The sequence below is a fragment of the Herpailurus yagouaroundi genome, unplaced genomic scaffold (assembly GCF_014898765.1).
Source record: "Herpailurus yagouaroundi ecotype Mexico unplaced genomic scaffold, PumYag 159, whole genome shotgun sequence".
In the NCBI taxonomy this organism is placed as follows: domain Eukaryota; kingdom Metazoa; phylum Chordata; class Mammalia; order Carnivora; family Felidae; genus Herpailurus; species Herpailurus yagouaroundi.
Window position 1 is genome coordinate 62,497,678 of NW_024412400.1, and position 12,249 is coordinate 62,509,926.

Sequence of the window (12,249 nt, forward strand, 5' to 3'; positions counted from 1 at the left end):
TGTAGGTTTGGGGTAAATCTTTTTTTTTTTTTTTTTCCAAAAAGGGTAAGGAGGAAACTCAAGCCACCTGCTACGAATTTGCAAACAAGATTACTCAGGCTCTTCTCTTGCTAAGGAATCATTTAGAATCATTCAAAAAAGCACTGGTATTGCTGGTTTGACTTGAGATAACCTGAATAGAAAAAGCTTGGAACCTAGTGCTTGGCACTCACCTTCCAAACTCTTTACAGCCAAGACTCAGACGCCTAAATGTCTCCCGGGCACATTTGCATCTCTGACAGCTTTACTCTCTGTGGGCACATTTCTTTGATTTGGAACATTCCTTTTTGGATTTTTGTTAGCTGTGCCTCAATCAGGAGGTCTGAGACTCTTAGCTAAGAGTGGGATAAGGAGCCAGACACCCCTGGAATCTCAGCCAGCCAGTTCCCAGCCTATTAACTTTGAGCGAGGTCCTCGAACTCTCTGAGATCCAGTTTCCTCATCTGTGAAACAGGAGTAAGGCTGCCTGCTTCAGGCCTTCTGGGATGACTGAGGTAACGGATGTGCATATTTTCAGCGGGACATTGACATAACAGGCAGTTAAAAATGGATAACTCATTTATTCTGTACAGAAATAAAATTGGTTGATGGTCATTATCTGAAAATAAAAAAACCATGAATGTGCCTATTCTTTTTATTTATTTATTTATCTTTGAGAGACAGAGTGCGTGAGCAGGGAGGGACAGAGATAGAGGGAGACAGAATCCCAAGCCGGGTCCACACAGCACAGAGTCCGACGTGGGGCTTGAACTCCCAAACCGTGGGGTCATGACCTGAGCTGAAATCAAGAGTCAGTACACTTAACCGACTGGGCCACCCAGGCAGCCTTCAATGTGCCTACTGTTTAAATGTGCTTTCTTAACTGTCCTTAAATTTTTTGAGAGCTCTCAACAATTGTACTGAATAGCTCGTATCTTCAAAGGGCTAAGCTTTATTTTTCAAAGATACGTGTTTGTTCAGGAACTATCTATTAATATTTTTTTTGTAGAAGATGTCCATGTCTACTTCTGTAAAGTCTAGAGTAGATTTCTGTTACATTCTAAAACTTTCCTCTTAGTATAATGTTTGTGTATGTGTGTCTGTAGATTCATATGTGTATACACATATATACATAGACACATGCATATATTGTGTTTCCTCAATTCCTACCATGAAATTTATAAATGCCTTGCAGGTGTCAAAGTATTAGCAAAGATTTCCAAAACTGTATTTTGATTTTTGACAGTCACAGAAACCCAACGCAGCAGCAGCAGAAGCAAGTGTTAGTACCCTGGTTTCATAGATGAGGTTTCGAGAGGTATGTGACTTGCCCGAGACCTCAAAGCCAGTGAAGCAGTGGACCCCGACCTCAAACCCAGGCCTTCAGTTTCCAAATCCAATATTGTCTCCACCGTATCTCACCAGCCCCCACAGGGGCACGTGGTGCAGGACTGCAGGCGAAATAAATGGAGACAACAGCAGAAATATAAGGCTTGAAAGCCTTTTTGGAATTTGGAGCCACTACGTATTAGCAAACAACTGAAATGTCATGCTCAAAGCCTAACAAAAATTTAGTAGCGTTGAAAATATTCAAATTGGTTCAGAATTTATAGGTATATTCTTTAGAACAAAGGAAAATGCACAGCATGTTCCAGATCTGTGCTTTTCTTATGTCCCAAGTACTAGATCCTTCTTTTCCTTTTTTTACAGACCGGATTTATAGCTTAAGTAGATTTCCTGAATGCTTTTTCGTATACATACTTTATATTTAAAAAATTAACATGTATACCCTATATATCTAATTCCTATGCTACTGACATTTAGAAAAGAATGTGATTCTCTTTGTATATGGCATTGTGGATAAGAATGCGTAAATGAATGAAGAAATTAGTCTGTATCTATTTCCATGTGTCATACTTATTCTTCAAGCCTTGTTAAAACCTCTGCAGTGAGCCAAAAATGAAATTTCCATATTTTAAAACAATTGGCATTATATTTAAGGAGCAAGACCAATTCATAATTGCTTCCCCCACTGGAGAATTTATCATATGGATATACCACTCTTCACATCCCAACCATATATGTACACATATGAACACACAAAAACCATTTTGTGCATGGAAATTAAAATACCATTGCTTACATTAGTGAAATGCAGGAAACCTAAATTTTCAACAAAATTGAAATGGTTGAAGAAATTATAGTATATCGAACTTGATGGACTATGGGGCAACTGTTTATTATTTTGAACTTGTAACAATACGTATTGACTTTTTTTTTTTTGCCACAGTAAAGAAAGAACATTATGCCTACACTCTTACTATAACTATAAAAAATGACATTTTGCATGCAAAGACTTAAAAGAAACATGGAAAAGTTAAAAGGTTTTTTTTTTTTTTCCATCTTGTGAATTAGTCAACAGTGTTTGTGTAATTAAAAACAAAATTTTAATTTTGAGCCTGAATGGCTCAGTCAGTTAAGCGTCTGACTTCGGCTCAGGTCATGATCTCACAGTCCGTGAGTTGGAGCCCCTCAACGGGCTCTGTGCTGACAGCTCAGAGCCTGAAGCCTGCTTCGGATTCTGTGTCTCCTAGTCTCTCTCTGACCCTCCCCCACTCTGCGTGTGTGTGTGTGTGTGTGTGTGTGTGTGTCAAATAAAAATAAACTTAAAAAAATTTTAAAAAATAACAAAAATAAAATGGGTGCTGTGGACATGTAGTAAAACCAGGACCGTGTGGTGTCGCACATGAGCCCTGACTTTGCTCCACAAAGAGAAAGTTCGGAAGAATGAGTCAGCGATATCCCAATTCATGGTGGGTCAAGGTCTATTCCTACATCATCTCGAAACAATACACACATGCTCTACACTCCATGTATCTACCAGGGCATCAAGTCCCCAGATATCTTATCTTTAAATCATTCGATCCCTAGAGAAACTACAATTGCACAAGGAGGGAAAATATCACACAGTGGGAAAAATAACCATTTTTGTAAGTCTTTATTTTTTAGTTGCTCCTCCCATAGTAATGCACTGAAAGGCATAACAGTTTATATTGTACAAAGCATTTGAAGAAAGTACCTCAACTTGCCGATTATTTCAAAATGAGATTACAAACAAACAAACAAACAAAAAAAAAACAAATCTGGTTCTTCAATAAAGGGCAAAATAACTGAATACAGTCTGTTATTTACTTCTCTCTTTTAACATAAGGTCTGGAACACTTCATTTTACAAATAGGATTAACATGAACATAACATCGCACAAGCTTGCAGACGACCAGCATAAAATATGGGGTACAGTTTTTAATTAGAAGAATCATGCTTTCATGAAAGAAATTATAATCATTTATACAATTGAATCGATTTCAGTATTACAAAAACTAAGTTGCATCTATTCGTATTTAGCTCATTAAGAAGGAAAACAAAACAACGTCAAAAAAGGAATGTTAAGAAAAGCCAAACACCATTTGGCACTCCCACACACAGGTAGAGTCACCTTGGTCCTTGAAATTCAGAAAGGGGTGTGCCTCAGACGTCAGAAAGTAGTGGCTGACTGGAACAGTGCTGTTGTAATCAACAAACAATAGTTTGCCAACAAATAAATACATGGTACACGCAACACACACAAAATTAAACATTAAAAAACAGTGACATGATTGTCTAAAATTAAGATGTTATTACAAGGATTTGGCAAACATTTTATTAGTGTAGTGGTACAGCGGTACTGGTGATGAACAGGTTACTTCACTGACTGAACCTTTATGAGCGCTGAACATCCATAGTTTACAATATACACATACCCTTTTTCCCTAGTTTTAAACAATGTACTTAAGAAGGCAAATGTTAATGGGGAACAAGTACTCCCTGTTATCAGTTTCTATAATTATCAAGTGTGCATTTTATCCAACTACTTCTGTCTTCAAAGGGTTAAATTACATAAAACTTTAACAAAGAAAAAAATTAAATCTGTCATTGAAAGCAACTGTTCCCAATCATGTGTCAGGTGATCTTGTACAAAAAAGAATTCAGTTTCTATGGAGTGTTCATTCGTGCCAATGCCGCCATCCCCACAGCCCTCACACCCACCCACAGCCCAGGGCAGGGCAGACGAAGATGCCTTCTGCCCAGCAAGTTGCTCATTCTCACTGAATCACGTTAAGTCGCATTGACCTTCCAGAAGTCAGCAGCTGCCTTTGCTGTGCAAAACAAAATATCGAGAATAAATAGTTTCTTTTTTTTTCTTTCTTTCTTTTCCTTTCTTTTTCTTTCTTTCTTTTTTTAAGCATTCAGTTTAAGGTCACCAGACTTTAAATGAGTGACCCTTCAGGTTTCTAAGGCATTCTGCTCAGCAGTCTTTTAAATAGTCCTAGATGAAAGAGCCATGCTACTGTTGGACTTGGTCCCACTCTGGTCGACCTTGGTAATGTCATACGTGGCTTATGGACTGGATGGCACTGGATTCCGCAGCAGCCCTTGCCATACTGTGCCACACGTTGGAAGAACTGTGGGATGTAGAATGGAGGGACTCCTTGTCGGACAATGACAACATCATAGCATATGCCTGGGGTGAAGAGGAGAGACTTGGTAAGTGGCATTGGAAAACATCACTTTCAGTTTGAAGAATATTGCTGGTGAGTGTTAGCAGAAGAAGGGACCCGGAGTAGGAGCACCCCTCATGGTATGTTTGGAAAAGTGTGGGGCGTTTTGTTCCTGTAATGATGTGGTGTTACTGCTGGCCTTCAGTGCCCAGGGGCCACAAAAGTATCTGCTCTCCAGGACCAAAAAAAGTGAATTATCCTGCCTAAAATGTCAACAACGCCTCCACTGAGAAACATGAGTCATCCCCCTGCCCAACCATAGATACGGTCATCTATCCACTCTTCATGCCCATGTTCAACGCACCAAAAATATTATTGTGTGTCTATGACCGAAACCACAAATATGAGCAGGGCATAGACCTGCCTTGACAGCACTGGGGTCTAGTAGAAGACACGGTCCTACCAACTCCTGCATTTTATAACTGAGAGCACTGAGATGACATGACTCACCCCAAATCACTCAACTGGACCAGTCACTCAACTGAAGGAGGCATAACTACAATGGATTTCTGCCCAACTTTTAATCCAGTCCTTTGTCTGCTTTCCCTCCATGTTTGATATATTCAAAGCCGACACCCAAAGACCTTGAAAGCTAAGGTGGATCAAGCCAGCCCTACCACAACCTAAAACAAAACACAAGACCCAACAACATTCTAACCAACTGGTACTCCAGTGTCTACCGAGCATAAGGTGCATGGCGGTGTTCTGTGAAGAAGTGCTCTTTCTTCCTCATTATCATGTCAGTTCTAAATAACTGTTCAGAGAATCCCCCATTTGCTGCCAAGTAAAATATTCAAATGAAATGTTTGGTCTTGACTTGTGAGTGAACTTTTCACTGTTGATTTGCTATTGTTGGTCTCATCCATTGCTAAACTCGCTTGTCAAAATGCTGCTGAAGTGGAATCATTAATGTCCTGCCAAAGACATTCCACTGTCTGTAAACAAAGACAAAATGCCTCTGTTGTTAAGCAGAATTTCATCTCTGAGAGTCATGCTGAGACATGTGGCCAGTCTGTGGTTTCTTCCGTAATCATGGCAATCAGTTAGAAAATCTGCCCTCATAGGCTGATTCTCATTTGCTGGGTCATTGCTCTAAATGTACACATTTGACTTCTATGTATGCAATTTGCCTTCTAGACCTCTACAAAATCTCAACAGATATATAAGGAATATTTCCTAAGCATCTACTCTGTGCCAGGCACTGTGCTAGGTCCTAGGGAATCAATGATAAAGAATATATAGTCCTTGTCCTTAGAAGTGTTTAAAATATGAGTGAAGTGAGCATTGAACTTTATTTTTATAATATACCCACTTTTAGAGATCAACATAGAGAATACTCTGAAACGGTTTTAACAAAACTCATTCTAATATTTGGAAAAATGAAAGGGGACATACAGAAAATTTTGGACTTCTGGTTTCTAACCTGCCTCTCTTCAAATAGCTGTATGACCTTGGGCAAGTTGCTTAGCCTTTCAAGGTCACTTTCTTCATATCAAATGGGGATAATAATAATAAAAACTTGCCTCCAGGGGCTGCGAAGGAATTACAAGCACTACAGAACATAGAGTGCCTGAAATAAGTAGTACCTATTATTATGAAATTAATCTTTAGGATAGGGTTTTTCAAAGAGGATTCTATGCAGAACGCAGCCACTGTCGTATTGGTCAACTCTCTTGGATTCAATCACTATCAAAATCACAGAGTAAATATATGAATGTTTTGAGTAAGTCATCTACCTCTATTCAGATTCTAGAAAATAATAAATATAGAATACTGTCTTTTATATAGAATATAGAATAAATATTGCCTTTTGGTAATCAAAGGAAATAAACATTTTCATGCACAAAGATCAGTGCCCTGCACATACCTGCTAGTTAATAACAACTGAATGAATGAATAAAAAGTTTCATGAAATAATGTTAGTATGCAAAAGGGACTGACCCTTTTTAAACTGATATATATGACATGATCAAGTAATACAAAAAATATGAGTTAGGATTGCAAAACACTAGTATTTCTTGTGATGGTAAGTCTTAGTCCAATTGGGCAGGGACTTTATGTCAAAATGCTGGTACCAAAATATATCACCTCTTTTATCTCTAGATTCTCTGACCCTTCTGTTTTTAACCATTTCTGACTACTTCAGGAATTTTTAGGTATTGTGTCTTACAATTATACGTATTTTATGTGGAATAATTAAAAGAAATTTAAAAACAGAAAAGAAAGCCTGGATCCCCCAGTATCTCTCTGATCAATTAGGAAGGAAGAATGGGATATTAAGTGTTTAAAAAAAAATGCTAGCTACCTCTAATGGTTATCTGTAGGTAAAAATTAGATGTCTACTATGGCTGGTTTACTTCTAATGTTATAAATTAAAAAATATTTTTTTTATCTCCACTTACTCATAGAGCAGGAAGAGATCTTAGATACCTCCTCGATTCACCCACTTTCCAATGAGGAAGTGGTACCTGCAGTCATGAAGTGATGTTCTCAAGTTCACATAGCCAGCAACTCCAGTGCTGAGGTGAGGTGTTTTCATTGCCAACTCAAAAAGAACATGGTATCTTGGATTTTTGCCTAATTGACTAATATTTAAAAATTTATATCATCCCACAAGCACAGTGCTTTTCCCAACCTTAGTTGAGATATGACCACATTTGCTGCTAAGACCAGCCCAAACATCTCAGCTAAATAGGAAATCATTTCCAAATGTACAAGCCAATAGGGTCACATGGTTTGACACGTCAGGTTTTGATACCTCCAAAATGGGCTCGAGATCAGTTAGGCCAAAATAACCAACAAATGTGGTAGGAACAGGAAATTTCTTTTCTTTCTTTCTTTTGCTTTCTTTCTTTCTTTCTTTCTTTCTTTCTTTCTTTCTTTCTTTCCTTTTTAATTGACCGAAATGAAATGAACAACCTGGTTGAGTGTGGATGTCAGGCAGAAAATACTGACTTCCTTTATTTTGTGATTAAATAATGAAGGCTATTTTAATTGGTATTTATGCATCCTTAAATGGATTTTAGTTACCACAGTCCTGATTCACTCAATAAAAATTAATAGGCTTTATTTCCAAATCTGCCAGTAAGTTGCTGCAGACTTTTGGCAACTCATTTAATCTCTGATCCTTAGTCTACTCTTAAATGCTATAATTAGATAACTTGTTAATTAACTACACATAGTAATGGACCAAAAAAAAATTGAAGGCAGGATTCACTTTCCAGAAGTCTGAAAATATAATTAGGTTGACAAAAACTACAGATTCAAGCCAATTAGAAAACAATTCTGAGGTAATATATAAACAGGTGCAAACATTATGAACTATCTATACAGAAGTAAGGGAACTGCCAAGTAAAAGAAAAATCACCATAGGATAAGATTTGCCACCGAAGTCTCTGTGTAGAGTGCAGCCATGTTAATTGGTTAACCATTTTGGATTTGGTCATTGAGGCAAGATGTGAACATTTTGAGTAAAGCCTCTGAACCTGTTCAGATTCTAGAATATTGCAAAGAGAGAAACTAGCTGCCTTTTGGCATCAAAGGCACAATGTCACCATGATGCTGTACTACACAAAAATATGTACCTGTGACTTGGACTTTCTGTGTAACGGCTGTTTAAGTTCCTCCGGCACATGGGAAGCACTAAAAGAAGACAGCTCAGCTTCAGTATATTGGTTATCTTCCATTTTCCTCATTTTGAGGCTATCTGTGAAGTGCCTTATATGATCTAGAGCAGAAAGTCCAGTTTTATATTCTTCCTCTTTATACCTAAAATGAACCAATGGGAAAGCACAGAGGGTTTTTTTTTTTTTCTGTTTCCGTTTGTTATCCAACCAAATCACTTTTCATCTGAATCTATACAGCTGTCAAACTTCATATTATATTTGCAGTATAAAGAAGCATGCATCCGTTATCAGGTTCTTCAAAGTGTTTACAAATATTGTACCTTAAAAACATATTTGTTTCAAGATTTTTCATAACTAAAGCACGTGTGTATAAGAGGTAAAGAGTTAAAGTCAATGATGTGAAATCAGCAGTGCAGTGGAGACACAATTTATAGGCTTATAATTTCCACTTAAAATAAAGCCAGTTATGATAATATTTAGTCAGCTCCCACTACCCAGAAGAAAATATAATATTCCTAAAAATTTAACTATTCGGTTAATTTTTTTTTCACTGAAAAACCTACCTGTATAGAACACATATATATCAAATTAGGTGAAATTTATCTCAATAATAGTTGACTTATAACACACCGGATTTTTGAATGAATTAGATAATGTTGACATCTCCATTTTACTTGGTGTTTTACAGGTAGGGTCTAAATAAATGACTGGGTACTCGTTTAATTTTCATTTATACATCTATCTCAAGTTAGAGTTTCCCAAACAGCAATGTATTTGTAGTCTTGTGGATTATGTTGATGGCCACCTTATTTTCATCTAATCAAAATGAATACAACAAACATGCCTTGTTAACTCAGCTTTGCTCTTATGATTCATTACTCATAAACTGCTAGCACCTGAAATGTTGTCCTCATGGAAAAACAAAGCGGAAGGAATTGCTGTCATATATGCATCTGCTCTTGCTTATTTACTAACTCACCTCACTGGAGACGTTTTGCAACTCATCTCCAGGGCACTGGCTTCTTCATACTCATCCTCAGGATTTCCTTCATGTAAATTGCTTGTCACGGGTTCTTTTCCTGTTTTTCCAGTAATATCATTGTCTTCGTCCTCCTCATCTAACAACACCTCGTCTTCTACTTCTTCGTCATCCAGTAAATCTGAATTTTGACTGGTCACCAAAGCTTTCTCATCCTTAAAATGACTGCCGTTCATTCTTTCAAAAGCATAAAAAAAAGCAACGGGTTCAATTATTGGTTTCCTTTTTAAATGTGCAGCTAGCTTTCTTATCATGTCTTCCTAACTGTTTAGATTTCCAACACTTCCACAAGAAATTTTTATTGTTTATGCTTTATGGCAACCATGGGAAAATAATGTAATTCGCAAATGAGAAAATGAAGAAAAAAATAATTGGGTGATTATTCAGAGGATAAAGGAGCTTGTGGCAGAGCTGGAAAAACAATCTCAGATTCTTATTCCTTATCAGAGTGTTCCTGATAAATGATATTGTTATATATAATATAAAAAGCATACCAATGTTTGTTCTACAAAATGTCATCTAATTACCATAGAAGTGCCCACCAATTAAAATAATATGTTTCTGGAAAATTCAGATCCCTGCAAAATAATGACCAATGCTTCAACATACATGCCTAAAATGAATCTAAGGGTTCAAAGAAAATGCTAAGATAGCTGCCAGGAACCAACCGGTATTTGTTATTTCTAGGTGATATTTGTGGTACATGCCACTTAGACATCCTGCTCAAACTTGGAAATGATTGAGAGCTCACTTATTTGTACTGTTTTCAAATTATCCTTGAAGGTCTGAATGTAAAAAGTTCCTTGTTTCCCAGAAGAACTTTGGGGTAGGAAATTATCTAAAAATGTAATTATGCAAATATCTTTTGAAGCTTACTTAGTATGCATGTCTAATATGATACGAAAGAATAATATTATCTTTTAAAAGTCATTTGTAATACTTTAGTTTGTGGTTGCAAGGACTGTATTATGTGATTCAAAAGTTTAATTATAAAAAAGAGTTTAATTACATAGAAGTCCCAGTTGAATACATTTGAGAGCATTTATAAAACGAAGACAAACTTCTCAGGCTTTAAAATAAACATGAAGAATGTAAAAATTGAATTTAAGTTTCACTGTAATATTTACAAGGCAAAATTAGGGGTGCCTGGACTGAGTCAGTTAAGCAACGGACTTTGGCTCAGGTCATGATCTCAGGGTTTGTGAGTTCGAGCCCTGCGTTGGGCTCTGTGCTGACAGTTCAGAGCCTGGAGCCTGCTTCAGATTCCATGTCTCCCCCTCTCTCTGCCCCTCCCCCACTCACGCTCTGTCTCTTTCTTTCAAAAATAAATAAACATTAAAAAAAATAAAATATAAATAAAAGTCAAACTTAACTTGGTTTCAAATTGATTACAAATGCTTTGAACTATAGAATATCTCTTCCTAACCTCCTCTTTTTAAAGATATATGACCAGGGAAGTTAAAACACTTCCCCAAATTCAGAAAGTTTGTTGAAATTTAAGTTATTGCTACAGAAATGTATGATTTTCACACTTAATGGAACGATTTTTCAGATCATGGGAGATTAGGTATCAGCAATGTATCCATCACATTCCCACGTAACAAAAAGGAGTATAATTTAATATTTAGATTTTCCAGGGTAAACAAATAAACAAAACAATGTTGGGTGTGACAGGTATACATAGTAAAAATCTTAAAAACAGTCATATTACCATTGCTAACCTTTTTATACAGCCAATCTCTTAACCTCTTTTATCAAAGAATGATGAAAACATGTTTTGCACAGACATAAATTATTAGTTTCCAGACATACTGCCAACTTGCTTGCTTGAATGGATTGAAACTGTTATTTTTTAAAAATGAAAGAAAAAGTAAAAGAACCAAAGAATGCATGGATGAAAACCAAAAGTAACAAAGCCAACATGATTAAAAAAAACTATTTGTTAATTATGCTTTCAAATGTGGCAATTTATGGGGGATAAATGATTCATCAAAAGTAGCCCCGATAGGAGTGGAGGGGGGTTAAATGACTCAATCTTCTTACTTCTGTGCTGTTTGGACATGTTGAAACCAGATGTCGTAGCTCTATGCAGGCTCACAAATTTCCAAGTAAGGGCTAGAAAGTCTGAAAAGGCATCTCAGAACCCAAATGGTGGTTTCTGTTCAACATTTCTTTTTGTATCGTGTATATTTCATTATCAAAATGTAATTTGGTAACTCTCATACCTACTTGTTCTTACTACTTTGTATTTCTGATCATCTGCCTCCTCTCCCTCCTTCCCTCCTCTCTCTCTCATACTCTCTGTCTCTCTTTTACACACACACACACACACACACACACACACACACAAATGGGCAAGCAGAGGGAAAGATATGTCCAACTGCACAAAGTCATAGCTCTTATCAGACTTCTTAGAAGCTGGGAAGGGTCATGTAATAGATCTTCTCTCCTTTTTCCATACACATGCTTTATACAAGTTGAAGAACAGAATTGGTCATATAATTTTGTTATCTTGGGAAATGATGTTTGTTTGAAGCTTACCTTAATGTAAAAACTACCTAAAATAATTATTTGACTCTTAACAGCATCAAAAAATAGAGGACACAAACAATAATACTTGTTGGATGAAAAGTAATAGAACTTCATTAACTAATTCCATGTGACGTTAAAATTGACTATGTAACATCCTAATCTAATAGGCTACTGGATAGTTATGTTCAGAAAAATCTAGCTCTCAATATCAGATACTTAATTATAACTTACAGAAAAGAAAAATTAAATCCTGGAGTTTTGGTAAAATAATGTTTCATTAACATCACATAAAATGTAAACACTAGATAAATGTTAATTATTATTATCAGCAGCATTAAAATTCTTCTTTTTGAATTAAGCCATACACACTTGACATTGATGATAACAAGAGGTAGCCAGGGCACCAGGTCACTGAAAACAAGGATGATCACACCCA

General features: G+C 36.5%; 1 protein-coding gene across 6 annotated transcripts in view; it reads right to left on the reverse strand.

Annotated features, from left to right (window-relative positions):
- Positions 1-2,999: 2,999 nt before the first annotated feature.
- The window catches only part of MECOM (MDS1 and EVI1 complex locus), a 565,633-nt gene continuing 556,383 nt past the window's right edge, over positions 3,000-12,249 (reverse strand). For 3 of the 6 annotated variants that reach the window (XM_040480694.1, XM_040480692.1, XM_040480697.1), the window contains 3 exons: positions 9,222-9,458; positions 8,201-8,384; positions 3,000-4,579 (listed from right to left, as the gene is read on the reverse strand). In XM_040480694.1, the coding sequence (XP_040336628.1) occupies positions 4,445-4,579; positions 8,201-8,384; positions 9,222-9,458 (556 nt within the window). In that variant the 3' untranslated portion in view covers positions 3,000-4,444. The remainder of the gene's footprint in view (positions 4,580-8,200; positions 8,385-9,221; positions 9,459-12,249) is intronic. The other 3 variants (XM_040480698.1, XM_040480696.1, XM_040480693.1) reach the window with 1 other exon arrangement.